This window comes from Phacochoerus africanus, chromosome 3 (genome assembly GCF_016906955.1).
Source record: "Phacochoerus africanus isolate WHEZ1 chromosome 3, ROS_Pafr_v1, whole genome shotgun sequence".
Lineage (NCBI taxonomy): Eukaryota > Metazoa > Chordata > Mammalia > Artiodactyla > Suidae > Phacochoerus > Phacochoerus africanus.
Window position 1 is genome coordinate 31208892 of NC_062546.1, and position 18450 is coordinate 31227341.

Sequence of the window (18450 nt, forward strand, 5' to 3'; positions counted from 1 at the left end):
CTGGGGCCTGTCCTCGGAATTGTGCCGTGCAGGCAGGCATCCCCTTGTTTAGGCAGCTGCCCTCAGAATTGTACCGTTCAGACAGGCCCCTTTTCCTGATTGGGAGCTTGTCCTCAGAACTGCACCATTCAGGCAAGCTCCCTTCCTTGGCTCCTTGTATCTTCTCAGCTCCCCGCAGTCCTCCGAGGCCACAGCATTGTCCTTGGTCTTTTTTGGCCGCCCTGCAGCATGTGGAGTTCCCAGGCCAGGGATCAGACCTGAGCCACACTGCAGCCTATACAACACAGCTGCAGCAATGCCAGATCCTTTAACCCACTGAGCTGGGCCGGGGATCGAACCTGCAACCTGGTGCTGCAGAAACACCCCCAATCCCATTGCATCATAGTAGGAACTCCTCCTTGATCCTGAATTTCTGATGAACTTACACGTCTGTTCACAAAGCCTCGTCTGTGGGCCTTCTGCATGCCCGGCCCCGCTTTATGTAGCTCCTGCCCTCGGAGCAGTGCCTTTCAGGTGAGACCAAGGCAAAGAAGATGAGAAAGCAAAAGTCCAGAGGAAGCACAAAGAAGGGCTATGGTTCCTACAGGGGAGGGTGGGCGAGGCACCAGGCCAGGGTCGGGAGCCTGGAGGAGGCCTACCCACCGGCTTCAGCCTAGGCGTGGGTGGGAAACAGGTGAATGGGAGGCCAGCACCAGGTTGGGGAGGACCTTGAAACTGTTGTGAGAAGGATTGTGAGAGCCACCAAGCACCTCTGACTGACTAGAAACCTATGATTTGGTGACACTGTAGCAGTTTGCCACTGGACACACAGGTCAGCAGCAGCCTTGCAGTTAGGTTGGGGCCACAAACCGGGCTTTAGCCAAAGAAACGCTAGCAGAAGTGATGTATGTAAGTTCCAAATGTGGCACACCTACCATGCTCCCACGTGGGACTCCCTGGAGGGCACAAGTTAATGATGGTGAAGGTAGTGAGGGTCCCCTCCGTCACCACCAAGAGGCAAGTCACCTGACCAGCAAGAGCTGTGTGCTGGCCTGTGCATCACCGAAAAGCAAACTTTCACTCTACCGACCCACTGAGATTTTGAGTTTTATTACAACAGGTAGCTTTTCTTACTCTTACTCATATACAAACTGGCCCCTAGAAGTGCAAGGTAACTTAAACCAAAGCCTAAGCTACATGGCATTGGTTTAGCTGGTGGTCAGGTGGCAGGCAATGAGGAGACACATGCAGCAGGCAGGCCAGCTGGGGATCACTGCCAGGCAGTGGCAGGACCTCTGGTACAGCCATTGATGTTTGATTAACTTGTTAAAGTAAACTTCGTGTCTATTGAGTTTTTTGTTCAAGGGAAAGAAACGGGAAAAAAAAAAAAACAGAATGTGGTATGTTGATTATTACTGGCCGCTTTGAGGAAGACAGAGGTGGGTTCCAAAAAAATTTAGCCAGTTTACAGTCAGAAATGACCTGGGTAGAGAATTCTGAAATACAAGGTCATAGAGTGTTGGGAAAGGCAACTAGCCTTGCTTCTAGTCTCCAAACAGGAAGATGTGCTTATAAGCAAAAAATGGCCCATGACTCAGCCTCTGGCTAAGAATCAGAGGGTGTGCGCTTCCTGCTTGAGCCTCATAACCACAAGCTCATCATCTTGAGGGGAAGGCATGTGGATAAGGAAGCAAAGAGATAAAGCCAACCTGAGAACAGTGCCCAGGAAAGAACTAGGAATGCTGTCAATGACCCTGGACCTGCCTGGTAAAAAAAGAAAGAAAGAAAAAGTTAGGTTTTTGAGGGAATGATGTTGCCAAAGAAACCATTAATCTGACCTTAAAAAAATGAAACCAACCAACCCTGTGACTATTGAGAAAGCCTTAATTAGAACCATTTGCAGGCTGTGAAAGCCATCTAACGAGGGCCTACGACCCCATGCCGCCTCAGATGTGGTCCAGAGGGCAGACTTTGGAACTTGCCAGGAACCTCCCACACCCCAAGGCAGGGCCCAGGAGGATTTCAGAGTCGCTGTGGGCCAGTGACTGAAGTGTGTCTGCCACCATCTGTCACCCAAGCACTGTGTTGGGACCAGAGACTTCACCATGGACCATGCAGACAAATCCCTGTCCTCGTGGAGTGAGTCTGCAATCTTGTGGGGAGACACAATGAAGACAATACTGGGGGCTAAGTTCTGTGAAGAAAGGTTGGCGAAGGATTGGGGGCTGCTACTTTACGGAATGGGGATGCAGAAGGTCCTGAGGCTAAGGTGACAGCTGGGCAGAGCTGAGTGAAGGAGGGAGCACACGGATGTCTGCTCGAAGAGCACGGTGAATAGAAGCAACAGCGGGTGTGGAGGCCCATGTGCCTGGTGGGTCTGCAGGGCGTAGGGTAGGGGGAGGCCTAGGGTGGGGGAGGGGGCAGGGTGCAAAATGCGTACAACAGCAGAGGTCGGAGTGGAGGCCGGCCAGGTCCTTTGGGACAATAGTTCTAACGGGCACAGGACTGCCCCCTAAGGGACATCTTGGAAAGAGGTGAGGTGACTGGATTATTACTGAGAAGCAGTGCTATCATTTAGTGGGTTGGAATGTCCTGCCCAATAAGGAATTTACTCATGCCCCAGCCCCAATTTTTAAATGTCTTGCAGAATACTTGTGTAGATGAAAAAAATCTGTTTCTAATTTTTTTAGGGCTGCACCCGCAGCATATGGAAGTTCCCAGGCTAGGGGTCAAATCGGGGCTCCCGCTGCCAGCCTACACCACAGCCACAGCGACACCAGATCCTTAATACACAAAGCAAGACCAGGGATCGAACCTGTATCCTCAAGGACACTAGTGCAGTTCGTTACTACAAAGCCACGACGGGAACTCCTGTTTCTAATTATTTTAGTTTAGAACCCAATCCTGTTGTAAACAAAGTTTTCCCGAAATGCAGCTACTTTATAACTAAAGGGAAGACTGGACTTTGTTTTCTTCACAACTTTACCAAGAGCTGGTCATCATTTTGGAATGTTCTGTCACCAACCTCAATGTCATGCCTTGTATCTGAGTTCCAACCCCACACATGTTGCATCTGCACAGACAGTCACACACACTGTAACCAGCGCCAATTAGACCCCTAGCCTGGGAACCTCCATATGCCACTGGTGCAGCCCTAAAAAGACCAAAAAAAAAAAAGGCCAAAAAAAATCACAGGCCTGCCAGGCTCACTGGCAAGCTGCTTTCCCGCTGGGGGGCCTCCCCTGAAGCCCTGCACAGCCCCTTCCTTCCTGGCTCTCTAGAAATTTCACCCACCAGTATCCATACTCTGTGAGTTTGGCCCCATTTAAACTCGAGTGGGGAGTTGGGTGGAGAAGGTGGGCAGTGAGCAGCTTCCTATCAACCTTGCACCTCAGACAACAGGCTGCACGCCAGAGTGGGCATTCATGAGCCATGAAGTTTCCACCCATAAATCCATGGATGCTTCCAGCACCTGCCTTTCTGACTGCCCTCATCCCCAGCCACCTGCCAGCTGGAGGCTCAGTGTTGACAAGAGCTAACAGAGACCCAGTCACAGGGGTGAGGCCAGGGCCAGGACTGCAGTTGCCCAGAGCGCCTGTGAGACAGGTAACAGCAAGGCGGCTACCTGGCAGGACATAGGCCGATACTCAGATGTGGACAAGGCGATACCCCTTCCTGTTGTGGGGGCCGCAGCTGGCTCAGCTTTGAGGTGTATGGCCAGACCTAATCCTGTGCCACAATCCGGGACCTTTTTACATGGAAGTGACAGAAACCACACTCTGACCATCTTAGACAACTCCATTAGTTTCTGGGGCTGCTGTAACCAATTATCCAACCTCGGTGGGTTTAAATGATGGAAATTTATTCTCACAGTTCTGGAGGCCGAAAGTCCAAAATCATGCTGTCAGCAGGGCTGCACTCCCTCCAGGGCAGAAGATACTCTAGAGGAGAGTCTGTTCCTGGCCTCTCCCAGCTTCCAGTGGCTGCCTCCATTCCTTGGCTTGTGGCCACATCACTCCCGTCTCTGCCTAAGTCTCCTGTGTGTCTGTCTAACCTCCCTCTGCCTCTCTTTTTATTTTCTTCCTTTTTTTTTTTAACACCGCACCTGCAGCATATGGAAGTTCCCAGGCTAGGGGTTGAATCAGAGCTGCAGCTGTCATCTTATGCCATAGACATGGCACTACCAAACCAAATCAGTGACCTACACTGCAGCTTGCAGCAATGCCGGATCCTAAACCCACTAAGCGAGGCCAGATACTGAACCCACATCCTCACAGTCACTGTCAGGTCCTGAATCTACCGAGCCGCAACGGAAACTCTAATCCCTCTGCTTCTCTTTAATGAAGACGCACGTGACTCATTTATGGCCCCTCTGATAATCTAGGATAAGTGCCTCTTCTCAAGATCCTTAATCACACCTTTCACTGCAGAAGATAATATTCACCTACGCATAAGGCAACATTCCCAGACTCCAGGAATTAGGATACGGACATATCTTTGGAGCCACCATTCAGCCCATTACAGCCACAAAAGCCTAGGAACTGCACTGTCCCAGAGGTGGCAGGATGGTGGCCTCTGCATGACACAGGGCCTTGTCCTCCCTCTTGGCTTCTGTCTCCAGGGCTGGCTAGGTCCATGCCCCGGACGGCCTCAGGCCTCCTGCCAGGAATGTTCTCACTCTGGGAGAAAACAGAGCCAGGCTCACATCAGGGCCCCATGACCTTTCATTTTTCCCCTGTCCCCAGTACAGATGCCTCTTTTCCTTGCATACTATCTGATGTTAAAGGGGCTCCATTTGATGAAAGACTGTGCCTGAGTTGGGGAGAAGTACTGAAGGAAAACAGCCAGCTGCCATGAAACAATTTTGCAATTTTCCACTAAGTTCCATTCAGTTGTTTGTTTCTTTCTTTTTTTTCCTTTTTTTTTTTTGGTCTTTTTGTCTTTTTTTTTTTTTTTAGGGCCGCACCCACAGCACATGGTGTCTAATCAGAGCTACAGCTGCTGGCCCACGTCACAGCCACAGCCACACCAGATCTAAGCCTCATCTGCGACCCACACCCCAGCCCTCAGCAACACCAGATCCTTAACCCACTGAGCGGGGCCAGGGATGGAACCCGCAACCTCATGGTTACTAGTTGGATTCGTTTCCACTGCACCACAACGGGAACTCCCTAAGTTCCATTCACTTTTATCTTCCCAATCTTTTGAAAGGTATATGGTTCTATTTTTTTCCAATTATTTGAGTGAAAAACAGAAGTGGTAGAGTTTAACATACTCTCACATAAGGTGAATCACTCAGCAGATATTTAATTCTGCACTTGGGCCACCATGCAATGGTGGCACACGGGGCAAGGCAATGCTTCCACTTGCCCACCCCACACCTGTCTCCAGCCCACCTCCAGGTGTCCACTCCCATACAGGTGTAGGTGGCTGACTCTTTTTTTCTTTGTGAAGTGGGAAGAGGCTAGACTCTTTGAGCATTGCTATGACTGTCATCCTTCCTTTTTTCTATTAGAAAACTGTCCTTTCCATTCTGTGTGAACTTGGTGGGCTGATGTCACTCTCTGGGCCACAAATGCTGAGAGAGAGAAGTGCCTTTCTCTGCTGAGAGTGCCAAAGGATAGACTATAGATCCAGGGCTGCTGGGAACATCCTTAGCTGTGGGAAGAACCTGTTTGGTCTTGGAGGGAAGCACGGACCAGCAAAGGGCAATATCATCTGAACCCCTGGAGACAGCTGTGCCTGCAGCCCAGGTTGCTCAGTTGCATGCCCAAGCCAATTTGATCTGTTTGGTTCCAACCAGGAGAGTACTGTCTGATGCTGATAGGCTGGATGACAGCTGCCACATGCAGCATCTGTAGGTTTGGCATGAGTTGCTAACTACATAGTCGCAATGCCAGCGGCTCTTTTTCTGTTCAGAACAGCCCCAGGCCTGGGCTTCGGCATGGTCTGTACCTAACCCCTGTGTCTTAGGTCGGGTTCTTCAGAAGTGGAGCCCAAGTCAGAGATTCTCAAGCCATGATTTATTGGAGGGAATGCCCTGAAGGGAACTTCTAAGTGAGGGAGGCAGTAGTGGGCAGGGGAAGGAGCTAAATTAGGATGTGGTCTCAGCTGGAATCCAACCTTAGCCTGATCCCACAGGGAGCTCTGATGCATGAATGGCACAGAGAACTATCCCCCCAGGCAGGCAGGCCAGGCCCTGAACTCCTGCCTCAGTCAGTCATCGGCTATTGTCCACCTCTGGGAGCAGAGTGTAACCTTACAGTCATTTCTTCTAGAGAAGGGAGCAGCTGCGATCTGTTAGCAGCCAACATCCCAGCAGCTTGGGGATGGGTTGTACTAGCTTAGAGAGGTCTGAGCAATGCATCAACAGCTTCTACTTCAACCTGTCTTGTGGCTCCTGCCAAATCTCAACCAGGTTTGAGAAGGAACAACCCGGAGACACAGTAGCTCATCAGGGCTCTCCAAGCTTTTGAGGAGGAAGGCTAAGTACCTTTCCCCTTCATTCCACCCTCCCCTCCCAAAACTCCTCCACAGAACTGCAGTTTAACAACGTCCTCGAAAAGACAAAAAAAAAAAAAAAAGAGTTCCCGTCGTGGCGCAGTGGTTAACGAATCCGACTAGGAACCATGAGGTTGCGGGTTCGGCCCCTGCCCTTGCACAGTGGGTTAACGATCCGGCGTTGCCGTGAGCTGTGGTGTAGGCTGCAGATGCGGCTCGGATCCTGCGTTGCTGTGGCTCTGGCGTAGGCCGGGGGCTACAGCTCCAATTTGACCCCTAGCCTGGGAACCTCCATATGCCGCGGAAGCGGCCCAAAGAAATAGTAAAGACCAAAAAAAAAAAAAAAAAAAACCAACATCCTCGGCATTTGCTGGGTCCACACAGACTGTTTATAAGAAACTTTATGATAATTTCCTTCGGCTGAAGGAAAGAATCTGACTCTCCATGTGGACAGAAACACGGAAATTAATAAACAAAACCAGTGTTCCCACTGTGGCACAATGGAATTGGCTGAGTCTCTGGAACATTGGGATGAAGATTCAACCCCCTGGCCCAGCACAGTGGGTTAAGAATCTGGTGTTGCCAGCTGCAGCATTGGTTGCAACCAACTGTGGCTTGAATCTGATCTCTGGCCTGGGACAGCCATATGCTGCAAGGCAACCAAAAAAGAAAAAAATTAAAATTAAAAAATTTTTTTTAAAAACCATTCGTTGTCACTGCTGTGGCACAGGTTGGATCCCTGGCCTGAGAACTTGTGCATGACTCAGGCGCCGCCAAAAAGAAGGAAAGAAAAAAGGAAAAACAAAACCACCATTGACCCTTCTTTCAAGTGTCTGCCAGGGCCGGGCTCTGTGCACACTGAGGTGGGGCTCCCCTTAATGTCTAAGGCAGGTGATCTCAGGGCTCCAGGCACCCCAGAGGTGGGAGTGTATCAATCAAGGACTATGTTTGGCTGCAAACAACAGACACATGAGGAGAAAATGGCTTAAACAAACTGGAGGTATTATTTTTCTCACATAATAAAGTCCAGAGGAAGGCAGCCTGGGACTGGTGCAGTAGCTCCACAACGTCATCATGTGGGTCTACTTTCAAAATGGTGCCCAAGTCCCCAGGCATTGCCACCAAATACTGGGCAAGAAGGGGGGTGAGTTGAGGCCACAGGCTGAAGGGCCCAGGCAGCAAGTCTGCTTCTTTTCTAAATTTTTTTTGCTTTTTAGGTCCACACTGCAGCATATGGAGGTTCCCAGGCTAGGGGTCCAATTGGAGCTACCTACAGCTGCTGGCCTACACCACAGCCACACCAGATCTGAGTGGCGCCTGAGACCTACACCACAGCTCACAGCAACACCAGATCCCTAACCCACTGAAGTGAGGCCAGAGATCAAACCCGCAGCCTCATGCTTCCTAGTTGGATTCCTTTCAGATGCGCCACAACCGGATCACCCAAGTCTGCTCCTTTTTAAAGAACTCTCCTGAAAAGCCTTATCTGTGAATTTCACTCATTGGCCTGAAGATGTCACATGACCACTCCCTAGCTGCAAGGAAGGCTGGGAAATGTAGTTTCTTTATTTGATTACTAGCTGGGAATGAAACAATAAACAAAAGCAACCAAAATTCCTGCTACTAGTTCAGCATCCACGGGTAAGATGGAGCCTAGAGAGGTTCTGAGGCCGAACAAGGTCACAAAGGCCAGCAGAGGAACAACCTGTGGCTGATCCTGGTCTCTAAACTCCCAGGGCATAGATCACATGAAAGCAAGGGCAGTCTCAGTGCGTGTGGATTTATTCAGCTATGGATGCCATTCTCAGTGCGAGGCTGAACCATGGGGAAGATGGCCATGTGACCAGTGCAACACAGGGGACAGGATTCTCACTCCAGGTGGTGCCCAACAAGCAGCATATCATGGAGAGGAAGCATTCTGCCCACATTAGTTATGGGGTGCAGGTGGCTATCAGGATGGGTGGGTGGTACCTAACCGGAGGATGCCATGAACGGCTGGAGAAGTATTAGAGGGAGTTTAGCCTGCAAGTCTGTTCAGATGTACTACTTACAGCATGATCTGCTTGGGAGGCTGATAAAATTGTCCAGACCTGTAAAGGGCAGTGGGGCAAGAGCACTGGGGCCAGCTTGGGAGGTAACCCGGTCCCTTTCCAGTGGGGCACCGATGAGGCCCAGTATCCCAGGCAGGGTGGGACAGTTGGCTGTCATCCAAGGTCTGCCGTCCCAGTTAGAGCAGGGGCTGAAGAGCCAGGACAGGGAGCATGGAGAGCAGGGAGCTCCCCTCCAGGGGCCGGTCTGCAGAGGACGCCTTGGCAGGTTGGAGCAGAGTGTAGGCTTGAGGCAGAAGCCTAGCTCTGCTCTCTGCTACCCCCACCATCCCAGGCCAATTATGCCTCCAACTAAGCCCAGCTGGCATGGAAGGGTGGGAGGAGGCAGTGCAAAGGCTGCTGGCTCACCTTCCCTCCGTGCACCTACCTGCAGGAGGCTGTGCTCAGAGTCCTGGTGAGGGTCCAGGTGGTCATGTAGGATTGGGGGCCAACCATCAAAGGCCTGAATGGCACCATCTATGGAGGGAGGGGTGCAGGGTGGCCTTGGCTGAGAAACCCTAGCACCCTCAAGGACAAACTGAGACACTTGGCATCCTGTGTGGGTTCTCCCCAGCCAGGAATGAGATGATAGGATGGCTGCAAAAACTGGCTTTTGGGATGGAAGGTACTGGGCAAGGAATAACAAAATAAGGACAAGCTGTGTTAAGAGTGCCTTACAAACTGTAGTCTTCCATCCTCACAAGAGGGTAACCATTATCATCCCCATTTTACAGATGGTCACAAAAAGGTTTAGAGGAGTTAACTAACTCTCAGTAAGTGGCAGAGTCCGGCTTCAAACTCAGGTTCCTTAACTCCCTGACTGGTCAGACTCAGCTATTCAGACCCAAAAAAGCAAGATAATTAATAGGGGGAGTTGGCTGTGCCTTGGGGATGGAACAGCCTCAGAAGTAGAGGAACAGGAATCTTGCCTTGTTCTATTCCAGGTTCTTGGAAACTTGTTTTAACTGCCTCCACTTCCTGCCCCGGGGACACCAGCCTAGACAACCCTAGGATTCTACTTTGGTCTGTGACCTGGTCTCCCGATACTCAGTAGGGCACAGATTCTCCAAAGGGCAGGACGACAGCAGAGGGGGAAGTGGGCCTGAGTGGCTGCTGCATAGAGCCTCAGACTCCTCACCTCTAAAATGGGCTTCCCTGAAGCCAGGGAGGGGGACAGACTGGATTCCACCACCGCCCTGCCAGGGCCCCTCACCCAGGCAGCGGTTCCTAGTAAAAAGCCCCCGGAAGGCTTCGCACTCCTCACGCCGGTTTCCACTGGCTCCGCAGTCGCACCAAGGTGCCACACGCGCGCTCGCATTGTCCACGTAGTTGGGGGTGACGGCGGTGCCTGCGGGGATCCCAAAGGCAGGATAATCGGTCCACCCAGGCAGAGCCATCCCCAGGAAAGCCCCCGCCCCAGCAAAGATCCGGGCGGTGCATACCCACGAGGCCGGCGTAGGCGCTCAGGCAGCTGGGGGCCTGGTGCCCCTGGCAGAGGTCCGAGGCGCTGGGGGCGGGCCCACAGGAGGCCTGGAAGGCCAAGAGGCGGGGCCTGCGGGGCGGGGAGGTTGGTGAGGGGGCGGGCGGCTCCCTAGCCCCGCCCCCCAGCCTGGTGTGTTCCGCCCCCCGGCCCCGTGGGCTCCACCCCCTCCCTCTCCCCTACCTCCTCCCGCACCTGCAGACCCGGCTTCGCTCGCAGGCTTCTAGGGACGCGAGGCAGGAGGGCGGTGCCGCGCCAGGCCCCGAGAAGGCGCAGGAAGGCACGAAGGTCTGGCGCCGGCGCTCAGCGCACGCGGGGCCACCGCACGGGCAGAAGAGCAGCGCGTGAGTGAGCGGAGGCGGCCCGCGGGCGAAGAAGCGGCGCAGGGCACGGCGGCAGCGGGCGCGTGGGCAGCTCCCCGGCGAGGCGGGACCCAGGCACTGCGCCACATACGCGGTGCGCAGCCGACGGCACCGCGTGTCCGCAGTGCACGCCTCAGCCGCGTCCACGCATCGGTTCCGTGCGGCAGAGCTCGGCGAGCCTGGTGGAGCGGCGGGCAGGCTGCAGTTGCTGGCGTGCCTTACACACATCTTTTACTACTGCCTCCCGCTCAAGCCCTCCGAAGGTGCGGGGTGCTCAAAACCCAGTGGGGGCAGTGTGAACTGAAGGCTTGAGCGGCTGCCACTGACCCGCCTTCCGTCGCGGGGATGTGCGGCGGCTGGATCTGAGGATTCCTGCAGCACGTCTGGGGTGGATGGGGCCCAGCGAGGCTGAGCCTGGCCTCCCCCAGAAGCTGAGGCCCGTCCTCCCCAGGCACCACTCCTCACCCATCCAAAAGGGGTCCATGACATTCCTCCCATTCTCCTGGGCCTCACCTGACACTGAAAACAGCAAGGCTTCTGAGGACCTGTCTAACGGAGACTTAGCAAAAATGGCGCCAAAGACAGTGGCCGCTCCTCTTCCTCTCTGACCTGCTGGAACACCTGCCTTTTCTTTCTTTCCCCTCCTCCCCCTGGGAGACACTTTGGCCTCTGGGTTTCTGGTTCTCCTTCCTTCTGGAATTTCTCTTGCGCCGCCTCCTGTCCCCTGCCTCGGCATCCTTTCCCTCCATTCTCTTCAGGTGCTCCCATCTCACCAGCCCAACCTCTGTTGCCCCATCTGGATGGAGCCTGGCTCCTGCGGCCCCTCCGCTCTCCACCAGCCGGGTGAAAGAGGGATTCTCCGCAAGGGCTCTGGGCACTGGGGCCGTGTAAGCCTGGCTCCCCAGGTGTGGCTTCAAGAAAAGTCCCTGATGGCAGGCCACAGAGTCCTGTCTTTAGCCACAGGGCCCGAAGCTCCATGTTAGGTGGCACTCTGCTGAGGGCAGAGAGTGTTCCTGGCACAGGCCAGTCACACACCAGGGGTTGGTTGGGCAGAGGGTGAGCTTTGTCCAGAAGTGCCATGGGCCACATCAGATCCAGCCAAGCCAGGATCTCTGGGGGGGTTGGAACTTGGCAGCCGCTTCCTAGGACCTAGGTCACCAAAACCAAGCTACCCCTACCCCTTGCTCTCAACCTCCGGGAGCACCTTGCTCAGGTGAGAAGCAGTTTCCCAGCCTGGGTCAGCACCCGTGACACTGTGTGTATGGCGTGGGGGTGGGGGAGTGGTTCCTGGAGCAGGGCCCCTCTCTGGCACTGGCCACCTCTTTCCAGGGCCCACGGAGGAAGGCAGAATGGACACTGAGGGCTTGGGATGGGTGTGTGAGGGGAGGGCACAGATCAGAGGAGGGAAGCCCTTCCTTTCTCCTCTCCTCCCATCCACTCACCTTCCCTCCGTTCCAGGACTCACAGAGCCGCGGGCAAACTTTCTCCCAGTCAAGCCCTCACATCCCCAGGCCTCAGCCACACACGACAGCACCTAGTCTCCTAAGGTCTTGGTCCCATTTCTGTTTTACACTGTTGCCCTCTACCAGGAGCACCCTTACCTCAATCTCCACCCCTCAAACAGCACATCTCAGTTCCAAGTTCTCCTCGGCCTTAAACCTCTGCTAGATTCCATTCTCCCAACCTCAGACCACCTGGTAAAGTGACCCCTCCCTCCGTGATCCCCCAGGCAGGGAACGGGTTGTCCAAGCAGATGGAAAGCAGATGCATGACATGGAGACACTGAAGGTGCAGGGCAAGGAACCTCTGCAGCTGCGAGAGTGAAGGTGGAGGGCTGGGGCCGCGGAAAGGTAAGAGAGGCGGGAGAGCAGGCAGTAGGAAAAAGATTCCTGGGGCAGAGGTACCAGGGTGAGACTTGGGAGGAAGTGGCTCCATGGCGCCTAAAAGCTGGGGGTGGGATGCTGTGTGTCCCCCCACACCTCGAGCACTGGTGTCTCACCAGTGCCCCTTCCTGCATTTTGGCTTTTCCTGGAATCACCCTCCTGCCCTCCCACCTTGTCCTTAAGGGTAGAGGAGGCTCAAGGACAGAGAAGCCAAGTTTCAGACGTCCAGGGGAGGCGGCCACTCACCCAGAAGCAGCAGCAGCAGCAGCGCAGGTGCCAAGCAGCTAGCCATGCTGGGCAGCAGAGGAGAGGCTGACCGGAGGCAGAGCCCCGGTCAAAAGGTGCCTCCTTCCCAGTGCCCCTGAGCCACAGTGATGTGGAAACCCAGGTGTCTGCACTGATGTGCTCTTCTGTGGGAGGAGCTCTTGCATTAGGAATGACTCCCCGCCCCCACTGAGTCTGGGGCCTGAATGTACCTAGATGGACCCCACCCCCCCACACACACATAGCAACACCCACATAACAACTCAAGAAGATCTTGTTTCTCCCATGCTAAGCTATTAACTATGAAGCAACACTGTTCTTTTCCTAAAAGATTCTTTCCTAAAAGTTCTATTTTAACTTTTTATTAGCTAATTTTAGACGTGCAAAAAAAGTTAGAATATTGTCAAAATGCTAGCGTTTTTTTGGTTTGTTTGTTTGTTTGGGTTTTTTTGCGGCATATGGAGGTTCCCAGGCTAGGGGTTGAATCGGAGCTGTAGCTGCTGGCCTACACCACAGCCATGCAGGATCCTTAACCCACTGAGCAAGGCCGGGGATCAAACCTGAATCCTCATGGATACTAGTCAGATTCGTTTCTGCTGAGCCACGATGGGAACTCCTAGCATTCTGTTTATAGCCTTCACCCAGTTTTCGCTAATGTCAGTGTTCTAGCTTACCATGGTACAATTATCAAGCCTTGGAAATTAACATTGGTACAAAAACTTAACTACAGGCCTTTTTTTTTCTCCCCTGCAGCTGCAGCATATGGACGTTCCCGGGCTAGGGGTCAAATCAGAGCTACAGCTGCCAGCCACAGCCACGGCAACGCAGGATACAGGCTGCATCTGCAACCTACACCACAGCTGACCGCAATGCCAGATCCTTAACCCACTGAGCAAGGCCAGGGATCAAACCTGCATCCACATGGATACTAGACAGGTTTTAACTTGCTGAACCACAGCGGAAACTCCCCAAACTATAGACCATTTTGAACTTTCCCAGTCTTTCCACTAATGTTCTTTTTCTGTTCCAAGATCCCATCCAGAATCCCACATTGCACTTAGTGGTGATGTCACTTTAGTTTCTTCCAAACTGTGGTCGTTCCTCAGCCTTTCCTTACAAACTGGGTGCTTCCCTGTGTGTTCCCGCCTGGCAGGTGTGTGCTCTTCTTGAGAAAACTGTAAGCAGTAAACGTCTTTCAATGGTATTAACCTCTCTATGTCATTGCTCTGTCATCCCTATAAATCAGAACCCCACAGTGAACAGAAGGGGGGGCCTTAGCAAAGAGTCTCATTCAGCACCTTGAACTATAGACTGAGAGCAAGGTCTGAGCCTTGGAGCTGCTTCTCTGCTGCCAGTGGGTAATTGCAAAAATTCCGCAGTTCTTCAAGAGGTGGAGTTTATCTCCTAATCCATAGAACCTGGGCTGGCCCTGTGACTTGCTTGGGCCAAGGGAATGCTACGGAGGTTAAATGTGCCAATGATGGACGCTTCAGAAGCCTTCTACACACTCTCCTGCAGGACAAGGTGAATGGGGTACTTGCCTCAGAATCACAACTACTGATTTTTCCTTTTGCTTCAGGCTCGGCATGGCTTGGCATGGTAACCGATCCTGTCTTTAGTTAGAATTTTGACATTTTGCTCATCACAGACTTTTGCATTAATTTTGATCTTTAAAAATATTATATTAAGGGAGTTCCCATCGTGGCTCAGCAGAAATGAATCTGACTAACATTCTTGAGGACGCAGGTTCGATCCGCAGCTTCACTCAGTGGATTAAGGATCCAGCTTTGTGGTGAGCTGTGGTGTAGATAGTAGATGTGGCTTGGATCTGGCATTGCTGTGGCTATGGCATAGGCTGGCAGCTACAGCTCCAGTTTGACCCCTAGCCTGGGAACTTCCATATGCCATGGGTGTGGCCCTAAAAAAGACCAAAAAACTAAAAATAAATAAAAATAAAAATAGTACATTAAAATATTACTTGATTGCTTTTTTGTGCCCAAGGTAAGTGCCTCACGTGTCTCCCTCTAATCCTGGTCCTGCTCTCTTGCAACCCTCCCCAGCTGTTATGGGAACAGGGCAAGCCTACTGGAAAACTGGAGACACAGAGACCACGCATCTCCATCACCTTAGCCAACGGCCAGCCAACCCCGGAGCAGTGACCAGCAGTTGACTGCAGACATATAAGTGAGCTGAGCTGAAACCAATGGAACCACCAGCTGAGTTCAACCTAATTTGCCAATTCACAGAATTGGTTATTGGTTTAAGGTGGTTTTGTTATGTAGCAGCAGCCGGCTGATACAGAAGGTCCCTCAGCAACTCTTGCATGAAGCAAAGGGAGAGAATAAATGGTTTCTGTGAGTGTCCAAGGGAGGCAGGAGAGGTGGCGCAAAGGAGTCATTCAAGCCAGGCAACAGCATCCTATGCCTGGGTACATCTGGGGCCTGGCTGTCACGTGAGGCCCCACCCTCCAGCCACCACCCTTTGTCACCCTCAGGGGTTGAATTTACAGACAGAAAAAAAAAAAACCACAGAGGTTCCAGGGCGATGTGTCTTTCTTCTGACTTCTACTTTGGTGTCCTTTCCGAAATGGCTTCCTTTGTCCCCACCCATGGAATGGAGGAGAGGCTGATTTATGTCCAAAGTGAAGGGACCACAGCTGGCCCCGTGCACCAATAAAACCTCGTCTGAGGACTAGGAGTGGGGTGGGGCTGAGGAAGCATCTGGGAAACAGGACAGGGCAGGAGGAGGCAGGAGGAAAGTCCCCAGGATTTTGTTTGTTTGTATTGCAGGGGTGGCTCCAAGGAAGTGGACTCAGTCTGCCAAGGGCCCCTGGAGTCTCGGCTTCTGGCGCAGCAGTCACTCCCCTCCACAGAGCAGCTACCTCTAAATAAAGTGCCTATAGCAGAGCAGACTAGGCTGCCTGGACAGAGGCCTCTCTAGGTGCCTGGCATGACTCAGCACCCCCTAGTGACCGGAGGTCAGGGACTCCATGACCTTTGCTCCTGGAACTCATGGATTCTTGCTTGCATTGGAGGGGGTACCCTAGCAGGATCCTGCAGCCCCAAAGAACAAGGACACCATTGAGCAAGTTCTGATGAGGCTCCAGGGTCCTGGAGTAGATGGTGTGGACGTAACTTCAGGGAAGAAATCTTAAAGCTTCGTGAAGGTGCAAGACATGGGCTGACTTGCTGGCTCTCCCCCTGGGGGTCCAAGTGCCTGGAGCCACTGTCAGTAGCCACCTGTCCTTAAGTCTTCTCATCTCAGGAGTCGCCTTTCACCAGCCAGAGACGGGATCTTGGCTTTTGGACTCTACTTGCTGAGAAGGAAGTGGGGGAGGGGTCATCCCCTGAGGGCTGGGACCCCAAGCTGCAAGTCATGTGGCAGGAACCCCCTATCCTCCCTCAGGGAAAACCGATGACCCAAGAAGAGCCACAGTATCTCCCTTCCCTGCCCCGGATGCCTCCAGCATCTGGCCTCCTGACAACAGCTCTCCCCTCCCCCCACCCATCTTATTTCCATAATAACAATAACCCAAGTCCAAAACCTCAGAGTCAGGGACTGTGAGATAAGGGGCTACAGAGGTGGGTGGAGGTGCAACGGCAGGGGGAGGCCCCACCTACCTTGGGGGTACAAGCAGGGCCGCGGGGCTCAGGCTTCTCAAGGTGGCTCTTGGGTCCCGGCCGAGTTCTCAAGGTCTGGGAGCAACAGGGTGGGAAGAGGGCTGTGAATGCAGGTGGCAGGAGTCCCTGGTGGGGGTGGGGCACAGGGGCTCAAGGTGGCTGGGTGCTAAATGGAGAGGAGGGGGCCCATCTGGAAGGAGGCAGAGAACAAGTGCCCGTCCCTCCTCTTCCCTCCCCATCTCCCCCATGCCTCACTCACCCAGGGGCCGGGGCTCTCCAGTGGTTGTCAGGCCCAGCTCCATGGGGTGAACACTGCCCAGAGGGCGGTCCCTGCATGAGCCATGTCTGGACCTAAGCAGTGGGTAAGAGGCCAGGAGATAGAGGCAGTGACCATTAGCAACCAGCAGCTGGCACACAGGTCACTCTCTCCAGCTCACTTCCTGCTCTCTCCTGATTAGAACATTGGGATCCAGGCTCCAGATGAGACTCGTGTGTTCCCAGGTCCTCCAACACTTCCTCTCTCCAGCCCTGACATTTCACCCAAGCTCTGGCACCACCCCGGCATCCTCCAGATGCTGGAGTCACTCAGGCCCCAAAGAGGGGGGTGGACTTTCTTCCCCAGTGGTACCTGTGTCTGTGCTCCTTGTACTGGGTGGCCCTGCTGCTCTTGATGACTCTAAGCTATGCTCGGCTGCTCATAACCCACCTCCCAGGACCTTGCTTCTTCCTTTGATATCTCTTTGAAAGTCCCCTCAGGAGTTCCCGTTGTGGCTCAGAGGAGTAAGAACCCAACATAGTGTCTGCAAGGATGCAGGTTCAATCCCTGGCCTCGCTCAGTGGGTTAAGGATCCAGCATTGCCACAAGCTGCATTGTCAATCACAGACACAGCTCGGATCTGGTGTTGCTGTGGCTGTGGGGTAGGCCGGCAGCGGCAACTCTGTTTCGACCCCTAGCCTGGGAACTTCCGTATGCCATTGGGTGGCCACAAAACAAACAAAAAAATCTGAAATTTTTAAAAAAAGGAGCTCCCGCCATGGTGCAGTGGAAATGAGTCTGACTAGGAATGATGAGGTTGCGGGTTTGATCCCTGGCCTTGCTTAGTGGGTTGAGGATCTGGTGTTGCCGTGAGCTGTGGTGTGGGTTGCAGATGCAGCTCGGATCTGGCGTTGCTGTGGCTGTGGCGTAGGCCAGCAGCTATAGCTCCTATTCGACCCCTAGCCTGGGACCCTCCATATGCCATGGGTGCAGCCTGAAAAAGACAAAAAAAAAGTCTCCTCAGGACTCTCCCTGGGTGGTGACATGCAGTCACTGTCCCCCTGCAGGCCCCACATGATCACACTCCAAGCTCTGACTACCTTTGATCCTCTGCTCACAGACCCACAAGCAACACGCTGGATGTCAAGGCCCTGTCAGCCAGTGCCCTGTTCCTGTCTGGGATGCCCTCTGCCCCTATCTACAGCCCAAACCGTGCCATCTCCCTCAGCTTTCCCAGAATGCTCCCAAGGTCAGGCTGTGTCAGGTGTGGTTACAGGGGGGCTGCCTTGTCCAGCACCCAGTGAAGGGGCAGCCCTAGTCTGACCATGCTTGGTATCACCTGACCCTGACCCCAGATCCTGGAGAACTTGGCACGGGGGCAGCCAGCACCATAGCTGCCCAGCAGTAGGGAACACAAAAGTGTCCTGGGCCCAGCATTTGGGAACTTGAAGGGGGTAACAGCAGAGATGTAGGCAGAGCAAGGGCTGAAAGCTCACGAGAGAGAAGCTGGAGAGGCCTTGAAGGGCACAGTGGAGCAGGAACTGCGTTACAAGCTGGTGAAAAAACAGAGCAAAGTCAAGGGTGAGGCAGCCTCTCGGTGGGAGAAACAGGAGACAAGAAAAAGAGGTGCTGAACCACAGCACTGGGGGCCTTCGGCTGCCTCTCTGCACCTAAGGTCAAGGACTTCACCCCAGAGGACTTCACCCACCCCAGCCGCCCCAGGCCTGGCAGAGCTCTGAGGAGCAGGAACCCCAGAAGTGGGCTCAGGGAACAGGGACCTTAGTCCTCAGGGCCCACCTCCTGCTCATGGGGTCCCTCCTTGAGCCCCAGAGGCACTGTTGGAGATGGAGTCCTGGGTGCTGGAAGCAGCACCAAGCCAGGCCGACCCCAGGGAGCAGAGGCAACAGAAAGCTAAGGATCACTGCCAGTGTGAAAGTGTCCTGGCCTGCGGAGGACAGGGCATGGCTGAGTCCTGAGGTGCACCACACAGCCCCTGCCCACTTGTCTCCCGTGGCGCA

The 18450-nt window shown here is 53.6% G+C and overlaps 2 protein-coding genes across 10 annotated transcripts in view; both read right to left on the reverse strand.

Moving 5' to 3' along the window:
• GFRA4 (GDNF family receptor alpha 4) lies at positions 1 to 10637 on the reverse strand. The gene is made up of 7 exons (XM_047770188.1): positions 10243 to 10637; positions 10010 to 10119; positions 9781 to 9915; positions 8956 to 9044; positions 8532 to 8570; positions 1689 to 1743; positions 1 to 221 (listed from the first exon to the last, which is right to left on the reverse strand). Exons 1-7 carry the CDS (start codon positions 10635 to 10637, stop codon positions 49 to 51), a joined length of 996 nt encoding a protein of 331 aa, XP_047626144.1. The 3' UTR covers positions 1 to 48.
• ADAM33 (ADAM metallopeptidase domain 33) overlaps positions 10527 to 18450 on the reverse strand; it is a 19347-nt gene continuing 11423 nt past the window's right edge. For 5 of the 9 annotated variants that reach the window (XM_047771512.1, XM_047771510.1, XM_047771515.1 and 2 more), the window contains 4 exons: positions 18230 to 18377; positions 16436 to 16527; positions 16177 to 16251; positions 15091 to 15872 (listed from right to left, as the gene is read on the reverse strand). In XM_047771512.1, the coding sequence (XP_047627468.1) occupies positions 16214 to 16251; positions 16436 to 16527; positions 18230 to 18377 (278 nt within the window). In that variant the 3' untranslated portion in view covers positions 15091 to 15872; positions 16177 to 16213. Of the gene's footprint in view, positions 10589 to 15090; positions 15873 to 16176; positions 16252 to 16435; positions 16528 to 17402; positions 17986 to 18229; positions 18378 to 18450 lie in introns of those variants that run through there. The other 4 variants (XM_047771511.1, XR_007133896.1, XM_047771516.1 and 1 more) reach the window with 4 other exon arrangements.